This window comes from Podarcis erhardii (assembly GCF_964252035.2).
Source record: "Podarcis erhardii genome assembly, chromosome: 7".
NCBI lineage: Eukaryota > Metazoa > Chordata > Lepidosauria > Squamata > Lacertidae > Podarcis > Podarcis erhardii.
Window position 1 is genome coordinate 20,492,104 of NC_138511.1, and position 23,554 is coordinate 20,515,657.

Below are 23,554 nucleotides of genomic sequence, written 5' to 3' on the forward strand. Positions count from 1 at the left end.
AGGGGTTTTCAGTACTGGCCATTTTGGACTTTCCAAGGTTTGGGGGCTGGGGGAAATGTATTTAAAGGGGGAAAGGTCCAGGCAAACACCAGAGAGGGGAGGATGCTCTAGGGGCACCCAAACATTAAAGTGCAGATGACTGATGAGAATCCACTTTTTGCTTCGGTGTGGGCTAGTCCAGCCTATGGGTGTTTGAGAAGCAAGTGCTCAAGTTTCTGATGGGACCAGGGAGTTTGTGTGACAAAGGCAGGAGGCCCAGGTGTCCTGGAAGGCTGCTCCAAGCATATGGGGCAGCGAGGGAGGAAGGAGGGAGTTTTTGGAGGGAGCAGAGGCCTTGGGATATCTGAGGCTGTCAGAGCTACTAGCTATGGTTTGTGGTGGCCTGGTGGCTGTGTTCTACCTCCTCTGTCGGAGGCAATGCACCTCTGAATACCAGTTGCTGGGAATCGCAAGCGGTTCTCGCACTCAGGTCCTGCTGTGGGGCTTCCCACTGGGGCATCCGGTGGGCCCCTGGGAGGAGAGGATGCCAGACTAGATGGGCCTTTGGACCTGGTCCAGCTATAGGGCTCATTTTGGGTTCTTGCAGAAAGGGGAAGAACTTGTGTTGAACCTGAGAGCAGACAGGACATCCATGTAGTATGTTTCCCATACTTGGGTCTCCATCATCCTTAGCTAGCAAGACAGGTCAGGGATGATGGGAATTGTTGTCTGAAAACAACCGGAGACCCAAGTTTGGGAAACCCTGATGTAGGGCTTTGGAGTAGTATAACACTGCAGATTTAAGTCCTCTTGCCTTGAGTCAGAGGCAACTGTATCTTGACTCTGGTTGCACACGCATGTTAAGTCTTGCACATGACCACAAATGCTGATGGTGCATTTTCCTTCTACTTCTGTGTCTCTATATCTGTCTACCCAGTTAGTATTTGTTTTTTTATGGGCTGCATCTAACATTCTTCTTTCTCTTATTAAATTTATTACCCACCCTTTGCCAGCAGGTACCAGGGTGGGTTACACCAATTTAAAATTCAGTATTAGAAACAGTTAGACCAGTCATTGGAATAGGGTAGGTCCTGAAAACAGCCATCTCTGGTATCCAAAGGTTAGCGCATGTTTGAAACTATAAAACGAAGGTGCCCCACGCACCTCTGTAGGGCAGGAATCTCACATCTCGGTCCTGCTCAGAGTAGACCCACTGAAAGTAATTGGCATGGCTAACTTAGGTCTGTTAATTTTAGTTGGTTTACTCTGAGTAGGACTTGGTTGGCTACAACCCAATAAGTTTTTTTTTCTTCCTATATACATAAAAACGCAAGGTTGTCATCATACAGCCCCTTTAGGAGGACTTTTCAGGGCCACATCAGAGTCCTGGATTTGCATGAAGAAATGGGGTTGGGAAGGTGAAGAGTGAGCTTAGTAGTTGCATGGGGTGGGAAGGGGAAACCCTAGGAGGGTAATGTGGGGAGAGTGGCAGGTGGGTTGGTGAGCAGAGCAAGTCCCTAGTAATTGTTATATCTGTTCATTTGATTCATTGTGAGCTGTGACGGTTTTGTGGTAAAGTGGCGTGCAAATGGAACTGACAACGAGTGAACATATTTGATTGGCACATATTAAGTACCAAGCAGAACCAGAATAAACATCCTATTACACTTTGGAAAAAGGATGGTGTTCAGGCAGCTTAATTAAAGCCTCCCATTTCAACATTGCCAGTGTAAGTCAGGTTGTTTTAGAGGAATACAAGTCTGGAAAATCTGTGACCCTCCAGATGTGATTGGACTTCAACTCCCAGCAGCCAGCATGCCTAATGGTCAGGGTGTTTTGTAGCTGGGTTGCAATGGTAAAAGTTCAAAAATTGCAACGGGGAGATTGAAAAATCAATAAAATAATGTGAAACGACGTCGTAAAAGTTTGAGCAGCAGAGAGCAAAAGCGTATGATGCGATTCACACAGCATCACTAAAATCTAAAATTCAATGGATGAAAAGTGCACAGCTATGGAAATCCTGTGGTATAAAAAGGTCTCTTTTAATCCAGGGCTCAGAGCAGGAATATGAGAAAGGCTGTGGCGGACCTACATTTTGGGGGGCTCTGAAGTCTCATTAGTTCCACAGTAGATCTGCCTCTGGAGGACGGTCTCAGGTGAACCTCTCCAGGCTGGAGCCAATTAGCACAGGTGAAATCTTGCTTTTCCAAGATGGTGGCATGTTGTTGACCGCTGTGGTAAATAGGATGCTTCAGGAGTTGTAGTTCATAACAGAAAGTCACCCTTTGAGCTGCCCCCGATCCACCCACCCTGGGCTTTGTTCCGTTTACATCTCATCCTTTTTGATTCTCGAGTAGGTGGGACGGGCTCTGTCCTCGTGCGAGTGAGTCACGGCTGCATGCGCTCAATCTGTGGCGAAAGCACCTTTTAAAATATATATATATGAATTGAAATCTGTTTCCCCTTGTCGTCTTCTCTGGCTGCTTCCTCCTCCGCAGAGAGAGAGAGAGAGCTGACTTGACGGAAAAGAGGCAGGCCAGACTTTTTCCACAGAAGGTGAAGGAGCAAGGAAAAAGAGGTGGTAGAACAGTTTGATGCATTGTTTTTCTTGAAAGTTTCTGGCAGCTGATTCATCAGTGCTTTGGTTGTGGGGAAAAAGCATTGCCCTCTAATGGGGAAGGACGTCAGCTCCGTGGCAGAGCATGTGCTTTGAGTGTAGAAGGTCCCAGGTTCAGTCCCTGGCATGTCCAGGTAAGGCTGGGAAGGTCCCCTCTTTAAAACGCTGGAGAACGGTGGCTAGTCGGTGTAGACCAGCCTTTCTCAACCTTGGATTGCCAGATGTTGAAGGACTACAACTCCCATCATCCATAGCCAGCAGAGGCAGCAGTCCCCACCCCTGATCCAATGGAGTCTCTGGGTTCAGAGGCTGTATGTCATTGAATACCGGTTCAAGGGAATTGACCATCATCAGAAGAACCTGCTGGTTCAGGCCAGGGTCTCATCTATCTCAACATCCTCTCCTCATAGTAGCTGGTGCTGGACCAATATATTTTGCTGCCTGAGGCAAAGGAGAAGATGGCGCCTCTCCTTACCTGCAGCCTAATCCATGTGTGCAAGCTGATCAAACTGAACTTTACATGAAGATTGGTGGTGTCCTCTATGGCAGCCGAGGGCAGCAGGCTTACTTAGGGAACCCCAGTCCCAACCTCTCAGCAACTGCAGCCTGAGGTGCCTGCTGATCACTTTGCCTAATGGTAGGGCCAGCCCCAAGAATAGCCAACAGCCTGATGCTACAGCAAGGTTGCTCCAACTTCACAGCGCCGCCATCTGGAATCCCAACGCTTCGGGTGCATCTCTTCTGAGAGCAGTGAGCGAGAGAGACAGAGAGAGCAGCATTCTGCTCCATCACACTCTCTGGCTTGCTCAAGAGGTCAGCTAAGAATAGCCCCCCCCTCTTGCTCTCACGCTCCCCCCCCCCCCACAGCCGGCCGGAGATTAAGAGCCTTGTGGCGTGATGAGATGAACACATGCGGGGAGCCACGGATTTGCATGCCTTGTGGGCTGTTACTGGATCCTGGATGCCCTCTGCGTGACGTTCCTCGAAAGGAGAGGCAGGGCGCCCTGAGCGTTACTCAGCACCCTCCCACTCCCCCCGCCTCCCACTGACTCAGGACAAGGGGGGGGGGCACCTGCCCTTGAGAGTGAGACGAGGCCTTGGAGGAAACCTGTGCTGTATACAGCTTCTTTGCCCGGATGGGTTTATTCCAGACCCTCCAATTTTCCCTGTTTTCCAGGGACAGCTCCGGTTTTACAGAAGCCATCCCAGTTTCTGACTGGATCCCGGAATGTCCTGCTTTTCCTTTGGAAGTCCCTGTTTTCATTGGAGAAATGTTGGAGGGTATGTCCCAGTGCGATCTGGCTCAAGGATCTAAATAAATAATATTAATAAATAACCATTAACACATTACAGTGGTACCTCGGGTTAAGTAGTTAATTCGTTCTGGAGGTCCGTTCTTAACCTGAAACTGTTCTTAACCTGATGTACCACTTTAGCTAATGGGGCCTCCCACTGCTGCCGCACCACCACGTGATTTCTGTTCTCGTCCTGAAGCAAAGTTCTTAACCCGAGGTACTATTTCTGGGTTAGTGGAGTCTGTAACCTGAAGCGTCTGTAACCCAAGGTAAGGTAAAGGGACCCCTGACCATTAGGTCCAGTCGTGGCCGACTCTGGGGTTGCGGCACTCATCTTGTTTTATTGGCCGAGGGAGCCGGCGTACAGCTTCCGGGTCATGTGGCCAGCTTGAACCATGTGAACCAGAGCAGCGCACGGAGGTACCACTGTATTAATGGCAAGTAAAATGTATAGCAGTTTTTTTAATGAGTTCTTCGCAATTTTACACATATTTCACTTGCCAAGCAAAACGAAATCCTATTAATTTAACCCAAATGTCTTCTGAATTCTCATGTCATGTTGCAACTAGTTAGCACCCCTCATTTGGGGAAAATTCAACGTGCGTTATTGCCCTACCAGCAAAACGGCCGCAGGTTGAAGCAGGTAAACTAGGTGTATATTTGCGGAAAGGCGAGCTGACAAATATATTTGGCTCCTGGGCCTGAGGTTCCTCACTATTCCCCTAAACCCCAGTTCCTGTGAGCTGGATCTCATTCATTCCTCCTTGCGCAGCACCTGGAGGGGAGTGGCCGACTGATTCACTCTGGATCACGCTGGAAGTGTTGCAAAACAGCAGCAGGCTGTGCGACTCAAGGCAAGCAGCAAAAGTGTCTCGCGCTTTTCCGGGCTTCCCTGCCTCCAGGGTGAAGCAAGGAAGTGGAAGGCAAAAGAGGGAATTGGGCGGAGCAACAGGAGCTCGTTAATGCAGAGGGATGTCATTGTTATTCACTGTCGTTTTCCAAGCAAGCTTTGAGCTGCCTCTCTTTGAACAGCCAGAAAGAGCTCCGGAGTCAAAGGCTTGTGCTGGGCAGAAAACTCGAGGGTTTTGGGCCTTGGCAGGTGACACTCAGGAAATCCTGACACCTTGCAGGAAGGCCCTTATGCATGCGTCACAAGCCGAGCACCTCCCAGTCTGAATGTTGGAGGAGTCGGGACAGATAAGAGAAAGTTCTTCCTCACATGGCACATACCGTATTTTTTGCTGTATAAGACTCACTTTTTCCCTCCTAAAAAGTAAAGGGAGATGTGTGTGCATCTTATGGAGCGAATGCAGGCTGCGCAGCTATCACAGAAGCCAGAACAGCAAGAGGGATTGCTGCTTTCACTGCGCAGCGATCCTTCTTGCTGTTCTGGCTTCTGAGATTCAGAATATTTTTTTTCCTCCTTCAAAGACTAGGTGCGTCTTGTGGTCTGGTGCATTTTATAGAGCGAAAAATACAGTAGTTAAACTATGGAACTCTCTCCTGCAGGATGGCCACTGACTCAGATGGCTTGAAAAGAGGATTGGACAAATTCATGGGGGGAAAGAAGGCTTTTGATAAGCACGATGGCTCGGCTCTGCCTCCATGGTTGGAAGCAGCAATGCTTCTAAATACCAGTTGCTGGAAATGACAGGAGGGGAGAGGACTCTCTTGTGCTCAGGTCCTGACTCTTTGTGTTGTTTTCTTGGTCAGTATTGTAAGACAGAAGGGCTGTAGCCAAGTGGTGGGTCATTAGCTCTGCATGCAGAAGGCCCCAGGTTCAGTCCCTGGCATCTCCAGGTAGGACTGGGAAGGTCCCCTGCCTGAAACCCTGGAGAGCTGCTGCTGCCAGCCAGTGTAGACGATACTGAGCTAATGGTCTGATGGTTTTCCCAGTAGTGATGTATGGAAGTGAGAGCTGGACCATCAAGAAGGCTGAGTGCCGAAGAATTGATGCTTTTGAATTATGGTGCTTGAGGAGACTCTTGAGAGTCCCATGGACTGCAAGAAGATCAACCCTATCTATTCTGAAGGAAATCAGCCCTGAGTGCTCACTGGAAGGACAGATCCTGAAGCTGAGGCTCCAATGCTTTGGCCACTTCATGAGAAGAGAAGACTCCCTGGAAAAGACCCTGATGTTGGGAAAGATGGAGGGCACAAGGAGAAGGGGACAACAGAGGACGAGATGGTTGGACAGTGTTCTCGAAGCTACCAGCATGAGTTTGACCAAACTGTGGGAGGCAGTGGAAGACAGGAGTGCCTGACGTGCTCTGGTCCATGGGGTCACGAAGAGTCGGACACGACTAAACGACTAAACAACAACAACAAAAATGGTCTGATGAAGGATAAGGCAGCTTCTCCCCCCGGGCACAGTGTCTGCTTCCTAACACAGTACAGCACATTCAGCTGCTGGCAAGGTGGTCAGGGGCAGAGAGACATGTGACACTGGATTGTAGCAGCCCAAACATGTGTTATGTTCTGATTTTCTCTTTTCGTCTGGTGCAACAGCTTGTGGCAGGAGCAGTCTGAGAACGTGCTGGTTCAACAGCAGTATCTGGGATGGTTTGGCAGTAGTTCTTCACAAGGACCTGCTACTGGGGCCAGGCAGAGCCCACATCGCAAACAAAACCGGGCTGTTCAGAGTGAAAGGGAGCAGGATTGAATCCTGGCCAGCTGGTGAACGGAGGAGGGCCTGCTTTCTGTAGAGGTCTGCTTTACGTCTGCCTTCCCCGCCCCCAACCCCCCCAGGAATGCACATGGGAAGCAGACCCCAGCAGGACCACACTGTCCGCTCAACAGTGCAACCCTGTTGGCTGCAGAGGTCTGCTTTGCCAGGACGGTTCAATCCTGCTGGCTGCAAGGGGTCTACCTCACCAGTGCATTCCCAGCTGGGTAATTCCGAGGGAAGCAGACCCCTGCAAATAACAGGATTGCACTTTTTGCCCCCCCCCCCCAAGCTGGTGAGTGGAAGGATCAGCCCTGCTGTCTGCAGTGTGGTTGAGAGGAGGAAGGGTCTCTCCCCCCCCCCCCCGCTCCTGACTGTATGCTTAATAGACATTTAAAACCCTAATTAAACATTAGGACTCCCTCTCCCAATTGATTCAGGGCCTACAGCTGAATTTGCCTGGGGCCAATCCAAACCCCTGCATAAGGCCCTGCATGGGGGCTGGGTGTATGTGCCTGCAGCCCTACTTGTTACTGGTAGGAAAGTGGTGGCCACTCCTTTATTACTGGTTTTTAAGCAAGAATTTTGTAGTCGCGGAGTTTCTGCAGCGGGTTGCACCAGATGACCTCTGGAGAGACCCAATTTTATGAATCAAGTGCCTGGTCTGTGGGGTTGTGCTGGTGGCAAAGTGTGATGGGTTATGGCTCTGTCTGTGGTTTGCCTTTTTCTTTTGCGGGGAGATGGGCTGAACCCACAAGTGAGGCTTGGTCTGCATGTTTCCTCCTGCACCTTGTCCCCCCCCCCCCCGGTGGCTCGTGTCCAGGAAATGTGTCTAGGATGGTTGTTTAATCAGGCGGCTGGGCTTGTCCGCTCTGTGGGCTTCCTGCCCTCGGGTCTGAAGGGAAGATCGGAAACTCTGCTGCTTTAAAACAGGACTGGTAATCCGGAAATGGAGAATTTCCTGGATGTGTGTATCCCCCCCTCTCACTTTTGTGTAAAATAGTGGCATTTAATGGCTTTACATTTTACCAGCTATAACGGTTGGAGGGAGAGAGGAAGCAGCGGGGCCCAAGTTCCTGCTGATTTGCTAAAGCAATCTCTTATTTATTTACAAAACAAATTAGATGCCTTTTCCCCAAAGATCCGGGGAATGTGGAGCAAGCCATTAGAGCAATGTGCACATTTTTAAAAAACCCTTTTATCATTCTTCGGTAGGAAGCTTGAGTTCTTTGTGCATAGAACCTCACAATGCATTGTGTGCTATATAATAGCAAGGCATGATACCAACACGTTGAAAAAGCCAAGATCAGGTGGTGTTGGTATTCTGATTACAGTGCCATCACGCCTTAAAAGTTGCATAGGTCTCTGAACCCAAGGATCATGCAATTGACAGGCGGAACAATGAGCAGAGCGCAGGACCAAAGGTCCTAATTAAAAGCAGGTGAATCTGTGCAGGGTTTTGCAGGTCCACCGTAATGAACGGGAAATGTGACAATGGGTTGCAGCACACAGTTAATTTCCCCCAGATATTATATTCCATCTTCCCTCCTGGTTTTCCGTCCTTTCTCTGCACACCGGCTGGTCAGCTTTCTGTGGCTACTGAGCATGCTCAGTCCTCATCGGGCTGTTTTTCCGAAGTATTCTGTCCCTCCCAACAAAACTGGGTGCCCCCCTTGCCCCCAAAACACATTTTGTACTTTTGCAAACATTGAGTTCTCCCATGTCTGCTGATAACCTCCGCTCCCCTTTGTGGTTTGGGTAGGACTCTCACCCAGAGAACATGTCTGTATAAAACAAGCAATGCAGCTGTTCTAGAATTTGAGTCCTGAAGTTCCTACAGCCCACCTAGAGTTAGCAAACAGGGATCTTGTATGTCTTGCAGTAGAAATGCTTTCTGAGTTGTTGGGGGTTAGGGTTATTATCCTCTCTCTGTTATAAGAATATATGTAAGAACCTGGGGCCTCCACAATGCTCTGATGAGTGCCTCGTTTGGGGTTATTCCTGGAAAGTGTCACTAGAGACCAAAGCATCCTCTGTGCCTTTTACCAGCTTCATCTGGTTCTCCAGCTAGGGTCGTTCCTGGGCAGGGATAGCATACCCTCCAACATTTCTCCTGTGAAAATAGGGATGTCCTATTCAATACTGTGCGGCTTCCAACATACATGAAACATAATAAAATATTTCACATTTTAAAACTTGCCTATACCGGTCTTCTGGGACGCGGGTGGCGCTGTGGGTTAAACCACAGAGCCTAGGATTTGCCGATCAGAAGGTCTGTGGTTCGAATCCCCGCGACGGGGTGAGCTCCCGTTGCTCGGTCCCTGTTCCTGCCAATCTAGCAGTTCGAAAGCACGTCAAAGTGCAAGCAGATAAATAGGTACTGCTCCGGCGGGAAGGTAAACAGTGTTTCCGTGCGCTGCTCTGGTTCGCCAGAAGTGGCTTAGTCATGCTGGCCACATGACTCGGAAGCTGTATGCTGGCTCCCTCGGCCAATAAAGCGAGATGAGCGCCGCAACCCCAGAGTCGGCCACGACTGGACCTAACGGTCAGGGGTCCCTTTACCTATACCTTCTAAAGGTTGTAGAGTTACTTATCCCCTTGGTTCGGGGGGGGGTCACATAACTCCATACCCTCCAACATTTCTCCGATGAAAATAGGGATGTCCTAAGGAAAAGCGGGACATTCTGGGGTCAAATCAGAAACCGGGACGGCTTCTATATATCCAAGACTTTACCTGGAAAATAAGGACATTTGGAGGGTCTGGGAAAGCCTGAGCACCATGGTCCATGCGCTGGTGACCTCGAGACTGGATTGCTGCACTCTGTGTGGGGCTGCCCTTGGCCTTGGTTTGGAAGCTGTGGCTGGTGCAGGATGCAGCTCCCAGACTGCTGGTGGGGGCAGGCGTCTGGCTGAATACATTGTTAAAGCATCTGCATTGGCTACCTATCTACCAGGTTTGAGACCCTTGAATTAACTGACAAAGCCTTAAGCGACTTAAGTCTAGAGCATCCTTAGGGACCACCTGATCCTAGCTCTGTCCTTGAGAGAGCACCTACAGGAGCATCACGGGTCGTCCCCACGAGTTGGCGAGGCTCATCTGACATCAACGCAAAACCGAGCATTTAGTGTCGTCCACCCAATTTTGTGGAATAGTCTGCCGACAGATGTTCAGCAGGCGCTTTCCGTTTTAACTCTGAAATGCGTGCTGAAAACTTTTCTACACTGTCAGGCTTATGCAGGTGATTAAAAGTGCACCTTTCCATAACAGTTAATCTCCACTTTTTATTTTTATTTTTTAAAAATATTTTTATTAGCAATTACAACATAACAACTTATCAAAACATATCATATTCATTATTTTTCCCCTCCCCCCTCAAACTCTCCCTCCCCTAGCGACTTCCCTCAGCTCCTCTTTCTGATTTCTCAACACACATTATTTTCTGCATGTTATAAAATTATGCAAATCCTTACATTATCTATCTACCATGTTATCAATCAGTAAATTTGTGTATGTTTATTCAAAATAATCTCCACTTTTTAAATACACCTACCTGGTTTTTATGGTGCGGTTTTGCATACGACTCTTGTGAACTGGTCTGGGTTTGTTTTATGAATGCACATATATATTTTTATACATAAATAAATTGGCCATCCTGGTTGGGGCTGATGTAACCCCTACAAAATGCACAGAGCGTTAAAATAAGTTAAATAAAAACCATTCAACTGTGCTCCAGACGCTTGGGTTGCTTGAGAGGGCTTTGATGCATTGCAGGGGACTAGATCATCCTTTGGGTCTCTGCAATCCTATGCTGACTTTTGCTGGCTGGTGGCTGCTGTTTAGAGTTCCTTCTGCCTGTCTTCAGGCACGGGAGCGAAGTTGGGTTAAAAGGACGGGGCGTTTGTGAAGTGTGTTTGCTGGGTTGCCTTAACACAGTCACGGGCATTTAATCCCGGCCGGGACATTGCAGGGGGTGACCTGCTAATCTCTGATATTCTTAATATAGGAAAGTCTGCTCTTAAATAAACCCAGGGCTGCTATATCCAGCAGCAGGGGAGCTAAATATAAAGGAAGATTCTCCCTCGCTCCTTTCACCAGCTCTGGTTCCCCTTAGTAGCCTTGGTAAACAGAGGCTAAACAAGGGAAAGCAGTCATCCCCGGAGGCAAGCTTGATCCCTCTGTGCAGGATGCTAAGCCTCAGGGAGGAACAAGGGTGATGCGCTGACCCCTCCTGTCTTGGGAGCTGGGCAGTGGCCAATTTGAATGGGGAAAAAACCCACACTGTTAGCCTGAACAAAACCCTTCTGTCTTTCAAGCTTGTTGATAGGAACAAATAAAGGGACATAGGAAGGAACCTGCTTTAGACTGAGTCAGACGGTTGCTCCCTTTAGCTCCATATTGTCTACACTGGCTGGCAGAAGCTCTCTGGGGTTTTAGGTGCTTCTGAGCTACCACTTTGACACTTTCCTACTCAGGTAGGAAGCTGCTTCCTATCAAGGGTTGGCCCATTTAGCTTAGTATTGTCTACCCTGACTGGCAGCTGCTCTCCAGGGTTTTGAGATAGCAGTGTGCCCCAGCCCTGCTTGGAGAGGCCGGGGATTGAACCTGGGACCTTCTGCATATGAAGCAGATGGTCTTCTGCTGAGCTACGGTCTTCCCTTCCCACCCGCGCCCAGGCACAGGACCTGCCGAGTGTTGATAGGCTTTTTGTAACGTGTCTTGATTTATTTAGCTCCCAGGCAAAATGGCTCCCTGCAAACTCTCTATCCTGTTTGCAGGTGACAAAATAGGAGCTGGTGAGGGGGTTGAATATTGCAGAATATTCTCCGAAAGGTTTTGTAGTAGAAAGATCTCTCCTGAGAAATGTTGGCTGGGCATGGAGCTTGGAAAGTTTCTGCCAGCCAGTGCACGCAATACTAAGCTAGGTGTTCTAATGGTTTGACTCGGCACGACGCAGCTGCTGCTGATGTTGCTGTGTTTGGGGGAAGAGTCATAACTCAGTAGTAGAACATCTGCCTTGCGTGCAGAAGGCCCAGGTTCAACTCTCAGCATCTTCAGGTATGGCTGCGAAAGGTCTCAGTCTGGAACCCTGGAGAGCTGCTGCCCGTTGGTGTGCTCTGACTTGGTCTAAGGCAGCTTCCTGTTTTGGGACCTGGTTCTTTTCTCCTCACGTCTTTCTGAATCTCCTGCTGCTGAGTCTCAGTGTACTGTATAATTTGCATAATTTGAAGGGACCTCAAGAGTCATCTAGTCCAACCCTCTGCAATGCAGGAACCGCAGCTAAATGACCCCTGATTCAAATAATATGAACCTGTGGGCAATAGGGAGCAGAGCATCAGCTAAGTAGTGGACTCTGTTAGGTAGCTTCTGCATGAATGCCAGGAGTGTATGTATGTATGTATATATATATATATATATATATATATATATATATATGGCATTTCCCAAATGCAAAAAATAGGGTGGCATGATTATTTGGTGAGAATGGCTGGAAAATATCAACAATGGGAATGCATGAGTGAAAACTGGTGTTTTCTTTTTAAAAAAGAAGTTATTATAGAGAGGCATTGAAAGGTGTCATTAACCTAATTTTGTCAGTGATAAAAAAAACCACAACACGTTTATTAGAAACGTTTGTGTCTGGGCTGCCTGCCAGAGGTGGGTTTTTTTGGGGGGGGGGGCTGGAACCAAATGCTCGTAATAATAACCTCTGACTTGCGCTTAGTGAAACCCACCAGGCTTGGGCGCATAAACTTCTCGTTGAAGAAGGGAGAAAATGTCTCTGCCTTGAGCTTAACATTTGAGCCTCAGAAGCAAAGTCATTAGCATCTCCCTTAATTAGCCAGGCTCGTGTTTTGTTACGGTTAGTGAGCAAAACAGCAAGAACTCTCGGCTGTGGGCAAGGGACCGTCCTCCTAGTGATTTAATAAGATTCCCACTGGATCGTCTAGGGGTAAAGGGCAACCCACAAATTCATTGCATCTTTCCAAAAATGAGAAGTCAGCAGGTTTGGATGTAGGCGTATTTTATGAGTGAATGAGCACGCGTTCGCACTTGGTCTTCGCCAAAAGGCAGAAGAAAGCAAAGTGTATAAATAAAGCTGAAGCAACACTCTGTCAAAATGATCTCCAGAGTTATTCAACAGGTGAGGCAGTCTGGTGTAGTGGTTAGAGTGTCAGACTAGGACCCGGGTGAGACCAGGATTCAAATCCTCCACTAAGCTATGAAGCTCACTGGGGGTGTGACTTTGGGCCAAATGCTGCCTCTCAGTCTAACCTGCCTCGCAGGGTTGTTGTAGGGACTAAATGAGGAGTGGGGAGAACAATGGCTGCCCTCTTGAGCTCCTTGGGGGGTGGCGGGGGGGGGGAGATAACTGCAATAAAATATTACGAGGCAGCCTGTCTCTCCTGGGTCAGGGAATGGTGTATATTACAAAATACAGACGTTCAGGACCTAGAAGGACATGACAACCGTTATGGCTGGCAAGCCTACTTAGGTTACGATAAAGTCAAGATCTATAAAAACTTTCCAAATCACATTATAAGGCAATCTCTCTATATGGTTTGGGCAAAATACAATGATTTGCTCCAACCTAAAACTCCATGGTGGATATCCCCGCTTGAAGCATTAGCAGTAAAGAAAAAAGTACGAAAGGGAATTGGCCAATAAAATAAATGAAATAAAATATCATTCTTGACAGCAGAGTACACCTAATGCAGAAATAAACTAGTGCATTGATCCATCTCCTGGGCTAAGGTACCCTGATTCCTCCCCCCCACCAAACGATACCCCAAATAACCGTCAGTAGCAATCTTGCTGCTTGGAAGTCCTGGGAGGTGTTCCGTATTGACATCGTCCTTTCCTAAGCAAGCAAACCGGCTTACTTATTAGGATTTGAATATAAGAAACTGAGTGGGTGGGTGGATTCTCTTTTTCCCTTCTGAGCCTTTTTGTATCTAAAAGTTCCATTTAAAAAATAAACACCCTGTTATATCTTCAAGGATGGAAATTAGCCTTGTCACAATCTATATTTCTGACTGGTCATCATGCCCTGGCTACAAAAATAGACCTTGATCTGGAATTGGCTGGTACAGAGTGTCTTATCGAAAAACCCTGGGAGGCTTGTGATAAACCTGAGCAATGGGGTGGGTGTGTGTGTGTGTGTGTGTGTGTGTGTGTGTGTGTGTAGGGGATAGCAATAGTTGTCGCTTCCTTGAGCCTAACTGCCTCGTCAGTGTAAAGTAACAATTGAGGTTTTTAAACGTTTCTTCATTACTAAGCCTGTAACGTTTGGTGGTGGTTGTTTTCAATTCGTTTATTTTATTTTAGGGGGCGGGGAAACCTCTGTTCGAAGAATGTTCTCACTACCCAGCATAGGAGCCAACTCTTAGGGGCTGAAGGGTCTTTGTCCCCCAATAAAATATTTGAGGGGGCTGCCCCCCCAAAAAAGTTGATGGGCATCGCCATTCAAATGGTGTGTGTTCACCACATCATGCGATCGTATACCTGCCCCCCCATATTTTGCTCTGTAGCACCATCTGGTGTTGCATAACGTAGTCAAAATGCTGTTTTTTGACTAATGTAGCTGAGTCCTAAGTTTGGCTAGGAGTAGACTTGTTGAAATTAACGACTCTAACTTAGTCATGTTCAATGAGTCTGCTCTGAAGCGTAGTAGCGCTCCACCTTATTTATAACATTTCTAGCCCACCTTTTGCACTTAGGAAGTCAAGGTGGTTCTACCCCACAACACATTCCTCCTCACAACGAACCTGTGAGGTAGGTTAGCCTGAGAGACTGTGACCAGCCCAAGGTCACACCTGGCAAGTGTCATGGCTGAGCAGGTCTCTCAGGTCCTAAGCCTGGCTCCCTGTTACTCGATGGAGGTCATTTTGCCCTGAAGGGTGTTCAAAGAACCCTTTCTGCCTTTCATTCTGCAACACAACTCTGATGTCACAAACCCACCTGGTTCCGACTCAACCGAGTCGGTTCACTGATGGATTGAGGGGGAAAGGCTGTTCTGAGGGGCTTCACTGCTTCAGGCATTCGCACGGAGTGGCGTCCTGTCATAGCCCTGGAGAATATCTTTAACCAGATTTTATTTCCCACCTCTTAAATTTTGCTTCATGAGGTAAGGTGTGTCTTTTCGAACCAGTGTCTTCTGGAGGAATGGTTCTCGTTTTTGTCATGGCTGCAGAAGCTGATGTGTGAGGTGATTCTAGTTACCGTATTTTTCCATCTGTAAGGCGCCCCCATGTATAAGATGCTCCCTATTTTGGGGGACACCAATTTAAGAAAATGGGGGTGGGAGATCTATTCGTGTATAAGACGCCCCCAAATTTTGGACATTATTTTTAAGGGAAAAAACCTGGTCTTATACATGGAATAATATGGTAAACTGTGAAATTTGCCACCTCAAGAGGGAGTGACAGCCTCCATCTTGGATGACTTAAAAAGAGGATTAGAGAAATTTGTGGAGGATGTAAGACTGGGTTCCGCCTCTCCAGCCATGTACCCTCCAAAATTTATTCGATGACTATAGGGGCATCCTATTCAATAATAATAATAATAATAATAATAATACCCCAGCTTTATACTGTTTATTTCCCCAGCCACTCTGGGTGGCTTCCAACATATATAAAACATTAAACATTAATACAGGACTGCCTTCAGATGGCCTGGTGGGCTGGATAACTCCATAGCCTCTAACATTTCTCTGATGAATGTAGGGACGTCCTAAGGAAAAGTGGAACATTCCAGGATCAAATCAGAAACTAGGATGGCTTCTGCAAATCCAGGGCTGTCCCTGGAAAATAGGGACACTTGGAGGGTCTTCTGTAAGAGGCAGGGTGCCTCTGAATTGCAGTCCTGGGCATCACAAGTAGGGAGAATTGCTCTTGAGCTCAGGTCCTTCTTTTGGGCTTCCTCTTGGGGCATCTGGTTGGCCACTGGACGCTGGATTTACAAGCATCTTTGGCCTGATCCTGCGGCAGGGCTCTTGTTTGGGCCTTATGGGCACTTGAGAAAACAACAACTTCCGCTCGGCATATCGGGAAAAGAATTTTGTTCCGTACCCATGGCGCAAAGCAAAACTGTGCATGCTTGGTTATTCTCACTAAAAAGCATGTGCAGATTCTGCTTAAGTGGGGAGGTGTTGCAAACTGGGTCTTCTTTGTCTGGGTTTTGGGAGTCAACTGTCCTAACCAAGCCACAGATGCTCTGCAACGACCTTTATCTCCAGACACGGGAAAATTGGAAGGTGCCTTTATAACGGAGTCAGTCCCTTTGGTCCCCTTAACTCAGCGTTGTCTACTGACAGGCAGCAGGTCTCTGCGGTTTCAGGCAGGTGTCCCTCCTAGCTGTACCTGGAGACGCCATTAGGAATGGACCCTGGGACTCTCTGCACACCAAGCGGATGCTCTTAACCACTGAGCCATGTTCATTTCTACCCCGCTCATAACATGAACACCCTTCTCCTCCTGCCCCCGCCCCCAGCTGTGTTGGAAGGAAATGTTTGACTGGGTAGATCCTGTCTTGCGCGCGCGCTCTCTCTCTCTCTCTCTCTCTCTCTCTCTCTCTCTCTCAAAAAAGGAAAAAAAGTCATTTTAGCGGCAGCTGGACTCATGCTGATAAGAAAAGACTTGGTTTCCTTCATCCTCTCCACCCACTCTTTCCCTTTCAGTATACGCGTCTGTTCTCCTCTACCCCGCAAAATTAATCACCTGCAACTCGACTGAAAAACATGTGTGTCAGCCTGGGCACCCCAAGCCCAAGCCCTCTCTGAAGGGCGAATCGGTGTACGCTGCCAACTTTTCTTTCTTTTCAGTGCTCCTCCGTGTATTATTTCGCACCCGGCGCGTGTGCTTTTATAGAATAATGTGAGTTAACAGCAGCTGTGAGGTCTCTGCTCCCCCCTTCTGATCGTGGTGTGAGCCAGCCAGGCCCTTTTTTCAAGTTACTCCGTTCCATCCCTCTTCCCCATTATCCATTCCGCCCATGCAAGACCAGCCAGCATTGTATGCTACTGAGCGTGCTCAGAGCTGTGTACTTTTTGGGGATGTGTGTGTGTTATTTTCTCAAGACTTGCTGCGCTTCTGCAAAACCCTTCGCTCCTGCCGATACCTCCTTCTTGAGTGGTTCTGTCTGTGCTACGCCAGGTTCCATGCTTAGAGAATAATTAATATAATTTTGTACTTAATATGCAGGATTTCTCTCTTATTCCGCTCTCCCCCTGTCATTTTTAGGGAGAGGAAAAGAACTCTCTTGCAGGGTTTACCGCTATACAAAGGTAGGAAAAACACTGTAAAAGGCCAAATTCCTGGCACAAGGCACTCATAACAGAGGTGGCTTTTTCTCTCCCCCCCCCCTCCCCGTTTTGGTAGGAGTTCTAAATTTAGCATCCCGTCAGGGAAACCTCAATGACAGATTTACACGCTGTAGTGTCTGTCACTGGCTGCAGTGTCACATCCCAGGACGATGGAGACGCTTTCTTTCAGGGCGGAAGCCAGACAGTCCGCATCGACCGAACGGATCCCGTTTGGTGGGAGGGAAGTGTGTGTGTGTGTGTGTGTGTGTGTGTGTGTGTGTGTGTTAGGAATGAGCAAACAATGGGTTGTAGCCAACTAACATTAACTCACAAGTGGAACCAATGCAATGGGTGGACAGGACTCACTTAGGCCTATTCATTTCAGTGGGCCTACTCAGAGTAAAAGTGCAACCCAAACGTCTTAGAATCAGGATTATGGAGTTGGCTGGGATGCCATCTAGTCCAACCCCTGGCAATCAAAGCTAAAGAATCCCTGACAGATGTTCTTCCAGCCTCAAACATGACTTGTTTTTTGAGGCCTGAAAATTAGGTCTCCCTGCCTCCCCACCAAATCATCTATCACAGAGGCAGCTCCAAGCTAAAGCAGGTTAAACGACGTACTTGGCCACTGAGCCTAGTATTTTCCTCTCTGGCTCGCAAAATCTCCCTAGAGTCACAGGCAGAGAAGTCACATTTTTTTCCAATTCCATGTTAGCTTGAACCCCGGGACCTTCTAACATGCCAGGCAGGTGCTCTAGCACTGAGCAACGACCTTTCCCTTAAGACATGGGAACAAAGGAAACTGTTTTGTACTGAGTCAGACCATTAGGTCCACCTAACCCAGCACCGTCGGGCGTGGGGAACCTTTGGCCCCTCCACATGTATCTGGACTACAACTCCCATCATCCCTCTCTCTTAGCCATGTGGCTGGTGCCCAGCAACATTTGGAGAGGGCCACATAGGGATTTTAACTTTGAGTTGAAATCCCATCCCATCATACTGTTAGGCCTTTCTCATTAGCAGCAAACAAAGCCACACCCATGAGATCCAGTGGCATGTTTAGTTAAGGCTAAAATAGTTTTGACACATGGGATTTAAGGTTCTGAAGATTCTGAGTTCCCTGCTCTCTAGATCAGCCTCTGCTAGCCAGGCACTTCCCACCCCAAGCACGCTGGCTGGGACTGATGGGAGTTATAGGGCACCGGGTGCAGAACGCAGGAAGTTGCTGAGTCAGGCCATTGTTCCTTCTAGCTCAGTATGGCTGGTGCTGGCTGGGCGGCAGCTTTGCAAGATTTCAGGCAGGCTGTTTTTACCAGTCCTTGGGGACTGGGAAATGCCATTGGGGACTGAACCTAGCATCTTCCGCTTGTGCAGCTAGATTCCCCACTGGGCCTAATCCAGACCAATCAAATGTGCCACACTATTTCCCAGCATGGCTTTTGCTTTGGCACTCTGATTTATGAGAAGATAATACTAAACCACAGAGCCCAGGGCTTGCCAATCAGAAGGTCGCCGGTTCGAATCCCCGCGACGGGGTGAGCTCCCGTTGCTCGGTCCCTGCTCCTGCCAACCTAGCAGTTCAAAAGCACGTCAAAGTGCAAGTAGATAAATAGGTACCGCTCCGGCGGGAAGGTAAACAGCGTTTCCGTGCGCTGCTCTGGCTCGCCAGAAGTGGCTTAGTCATGCTGGCCACATGACCCGGAAGCTGTACGCCGGCTCCCTCGGCCAATAAAGCGAGATGAGCGCCGCAACCCCAGAGTCGTCCGCAACTGGACCTAATGGTCAGGTGTCCCTTTACCTTTACCCTTAATACCCCTGTTGTTCTTTGCTATAAATGTGTGGTTTCAGTTGAGATTACTGCATTGGAAGGGGTTGGACTCCATAAGCCGTTGAGATGCCTTCCAACTTCACAATTCTGTGAGCAGGATTGCACAGCAGCCTGTTCTGCATGTAGCCACCTTCTGAAGTTCAAAACTTGTGGGAAAGTTTCCTGTCTCTCCACCGTTCCGCCCCCGCTTTCCTTCTAATTTCACTCCTCTCCATTCCCAGTTAGCTCTGGAGGGGCTCGGAATTAGAGCAGAAACATTATTATGATTATGATTTCTTAGAAATGCTTTCCCTTCCTCCAGAAATGTCAAAACAAGGGGGCTCATCCGGACAGCTCCATTTGCAAGGACCACCTAGCTTTTATGTTTGCCGATAAACCATACGGAAAATGTGGAGGCGAGAGAATGATAATGCCTCTTGTAAACAATCTGAATGGCTGAGGAAAGAACTTGGCCTTTAGAACTATGTAAGCTTTTTAAAAAAACAAAAAACAAAAAAGAAGAAGGAGAAATTGGCATGAGAGTGAATCAGTTTGATTTGGGACTAAGGACAGCTGCAAGTCTACCCCAAGCATATGAGATTGCTTTGCATTCTGGCTGAAATAGGTACCCACCCTGGTCACAAACATTCTGAGCAAAACATATCCTGAAAGAGCAACTTGCAGAACTGTAGATCTGAGCCGTTTGTCTAGGAAGTACTGTAATGGAAGGAGTTTGCACTAGAGTTTACCTTCAGGCCTTCTTGTTTCTTTCAAAGCAAGAGCAAGGACAAAGAGCATCTGGGAAACGAATGAGGCAACAATGAGGCTTTCAAGTTTGCTTGCGGCAGATTTAGGATAGGTGAAGTTGGGGAATTTGGCAAAGAATCAAACAGAGGCTGGGTACTTCTTGCCTTTCTTTTGATGGGGTCCCTGTTTCATGCTAGCCAGTATAGACAGCAGCACTTCTTTGCATGATTGTCTGCCTTTGAAAGCCAAAGGTTGGGTTTCAGCTGGCAGAGGAGCTTTTGTGAAAGCTCAAATGTGTTCTGCATGTTGAACCTAGGCAGCCAGCAGGAAACATATTGTAGAGTCCAATGGAGCTTACTCCTAGGCAGCTATGGATAAGACTGAAGCTATGCTGATCCAAGTAAATTGCATATTGTGCATAGCTGCTGAGTCCTATACTCTGCCCATGTTTGCTCCTGGTCCCACCTACCGCTGACATGTGGCCCTTGGAATATTGCCCAGAAGGAAATGTGGCCTTCAGGCTGGAAAAGGGTTCCCAGACCCAGCTATAAATCCTCTGCTCAGGAGCATCCAGAAATACCTGTGACCACTCTTGGAAGCAGTGAACTGGGCTATGCGGTCAACCACTTCCTTTATCTGACCACATTCAGCCTTTTAATCTCATTTCAGAGTCCTCATAGCTGCTCTTGATAGGCTGCATCTCTTTGATATCAGCTAATGGTGCTGCCTTGCACTCCGTCTTCCTTATGGCGTTTTCTTCCTGGTGTGCTAGAACATTAATCCGTGATGTTCAGCCACTCTGTCTCATCCTTAAGTCTCATTAAACCTCATTATCTGGTTCTTTCAGCTGTGGCAAAACAATGTTTAGAGGGGCAATTCTTTGCCTTGCCGAAAGCTGCTTTTTTCGCCACTGCTGCCAATCGTATCAGGCCCCGTTCACACCACTCATGTAAAGCATCACAATACCACTTTAAAACAGTTGTGGCTTCCCCCAAAGGATTCTGGGACCTGTGGTTTGTTAAGGATGGTGATGGATTTTAGGAAGCCCCTATTCCCTCCCACAGAATACAATTCCCAGAATCCCCTGGGAAGAGGGATTGGCCGTTAAACCACTCTGGGAATTCCACTGAGGAGGAATAAGGGTCTCCTCAAAACTCTCAACATCCTGAGCAAACTGCAGCTCCCAGAATCCTTTGGGGGAGGGAACTAATGACTGCTCAAAATGATATCACAGGGCTTTAAATGTATGGTGTTAAACGTGGCCTTGGAGATCTGGGCTGAAATTCAGAACTGGGCTTTCTGGCATGAATTCGGGGGGGGGGGCAGGTACCCCTATGCATTTTACTGCAAAAAATCCATTTGAGAAAATAAAATGGGAAAGGGGGTAGGTGTGCTTGATCTGCTCTCATTGCACAACATACATTTGCTTGTATGCAATTGAGCCCCACCTCCCCACTTGAAAACAGGAAGTGGCCTAAATTCAGTGCTCGAAAATTACGAGGCCTGCCTCTCTTCTCGGCCTAATCGCTTCTTGGCATGGACTTCAAAAGCCTTCTAGCCTCAGCCAGGATGATCAGCTTCACATACCTCTGTCTCTGCCGGTGTCTCGCAGCAGCTATCAGCAGTCTTCCTCTCCTGTAAGCGCTGTGGATCTGGGCCCATAACCCTGTTGTTGGGATACTGCCGGGGAGACGGGGGCATTTGGCAGGCCCTCAGCTGGCTCCAGCCACCAGCCGGCAGCCGGGCAATCTCCGTGTCTCATATACGTTTAGAGACTCGGCACGCTCTTATCAGCAGAGTGTATAACTTCTCACAACGGAAGTGGCGGACAGAGACATGTGTAAGCGTTATTTACAGGCGTTTATTCAGCATAGTTCAGGAACAAAGGAAAAACATGTCTGCTTCCCTTCGTCTCCAGCAAACAGCAATACAAAAGCAATATACAAACGGAAGTTCCCAGCAGACCTTGGCTGGAAGTAAACAGGCATGTGACACACAACAGTCATGCCTGCTCCTTCTAAGGTGGAACGGAACTATATCCTAACAGTCTGCACATGTTGTGGCAATGGGTTCCCAAGTATGCAAAGTATGGAGAAGGGTGTGTGTTGGGGGGATGAGGGCCCTCCTCTCCAATGGGTTTCTGCCCCTAAAGCAGCATCTCTATGGAAGACATTACATCTGGAAAAGTGCCAAAATCGCCACTTGCATTCCCTGTGAGGCGAGTTGCTGTTTATGGGCTTCCCATATAGGTCCCTGGTTGGCTTCTGTGAAAATAGGATGCTGGACTAGGTGGGCCTTTGGCCTAATCCAGCAACCAGCAGGCAGCTCTTTACGGTCACCGAAATGACTCTGCACTAATTATATCGACTTACATTTTGTTTGATTGCCGGAAGCTTCCTCCAAGTGTTTTGGGAGAGGCAGGTTCTATAAATATTTGGACCATTTCTGTAGCATCCGCGTAAAACATATACAATTTGGAGTTGTTTACCACCCTAAGAACCTTCCAATCCCCTTAACCTCCTTCCTTTCGGCTCCATCAAAAGGGCCGTGCAACATTTTTCTTTTTTAAAAACCTTTCTTTGCTTTTATTTTCTCTTATTAAAGTAATCACTCACTCTGTTGCAAGCCAGGACATTAAGAGGAGGAGAGTCCTGACCCTTTTTGACAACCTTATTTCAGAGCTAATGGCATTAAAACTGGTTGCCTGGTGCTTTTTTAAGCTGGCTCCCTCTTCTTTCCTGGTGATCTTCCCGTCGCTGAGAAGTGAGTCATTCGCTGTGTGATGGTCAGATGCCTTTTCTAGTTTTTCGGCTGCAATGGAGTGATAGCGGGCTGGTGAATGGAGTCTTTGTTGATGGGTTGCATTGATATCCCCACCTTTTCCTTCACGGAGTTCAAGGCGGTATTCATAGTTCTTCTGCTCTCCATTTTATCCTCACAACAACCCTGTGAGGTAGATTAGGCTGGCCACTCCCAGTTCACTTCATGGCCGAGTGGGGATTTGAACTCTGGTCTCCGAGGTACTAGTGCTACACTCTAACCACTGCTCTGTAGATGAAGTTGTGTGTCAGGTAAACCGGTCCATTAGGGTGGAAGTGGCACTGCAGATTTATTTATTTCAAAGCCTTTATACAGCGGTTGCTTGTAATCAAAGCTGTAAGTAATGGTTGGCAAACTAGGCCCGGGGGCCGGATCCGGCCCAATCGCCTTCTCAATCCGGCCCGCGGACGGTCTGGGAATCAGCCTGTTTTTACCTGAGTAGAATGTGCCCTTTTGTTTAAAATGCACCTCTGGGTTATTTGTGGGGCCTGCCTGGTGTTTTTACATGAGTAGAATGTGTGCTTTTATTTAAAATGCATCTCTGGGTTACTTGTGGGGCTTAGGAATTCATTCATTTCCCCCCTCAAAATATAGTCCGGCCCCCCACAAGGTCTGAGGGACAGTGGACCGGCCCCCTGCTGAAAAAGTTTGCTGACCCCTGCTAAGTGGTTTATGAAATAAAAATGCAAGTGTTAGAAGGAGGTATTTTAAGAATGCTTAAAAGAGAATTAAAATAAACTGTTAAGCAGATTGGAAGGCAGGTTTGCATTCTGTCAGTTATATCCAGGGCTGTTTGTTTTCAGAATAGACCAACTGAAATTGATGGACGTAAGTTCATTAATTTCCATTGGTGTACTCTACTTAAGACTAGCATTGGAGGCAACCTGTTTTTCTGGATATGCTGTTGGCCTAAACAAAAAATGTTTCAGGGAGATTCCTATAAAGAATAGATGGGGGTTCTTTCCTGACGCCAATAGACAGGGAGTTCCAAAGTACTGCAGCAGAAAATAAAATGACCTGGCTTTGATGGATATCTGTGTATGGCAAGAGGGAATTTCTCACTGACCCTTGCACATTAGGGTGTGTTGAATTTTTCAACTTTCAAACTCCCAAATGACGGGTGCTGAAAAGTTGTAGCATGACTTGGGAATTCGAAAGATACTTGGGTTAAATGAATATAATTTAGTTTTGTTTGGTAAGTAAAATGTATGTAAGATTGCACAGAAATCATTAAACATGATTCCCAAGTTTTCCATTTATATTATACAGTCGTACCTGGGAAGTCAAACAGAATCCGTTCCAGAAATCTTAACACTGTATATC

The 23,554-nt window shown here is 47.7% G+C and overlaps 1 protein-coding gene across 2 annotated transcripts in view; it reads left to right on the forward strand.

The window, feature by feature from the left end:
* LOC309346819 (tyrosine-protein phosphatase non-receptor type 11-like) overlaps positions 1 to 23,554 on the forward strand; it is a 55,324-nt gene that overhangs the window by 3,568 nt on the left and 28,202 nt on the right. Inside the window, exon 1 of one of the 2 annotated variants that reach the window (XM_081871039.1) lies at positions 14,546 to 14,682. The exons of the other annotated variant lie outside the window; for it this stretch is intronic. Within the exon in view, the coding sequence (XP_081727165.1) occupies positions 14,678 to 14,682 (5 nt within the window). The 5' untranslated portion in view covers positions 14,546 to 14,677. Of the gene's footprint in view, positions 1 to 14,545; positions 14,683 to 23,554 lie in introns of those variants that run through there. 2 annotated transcript variants of the gene reach the window in all.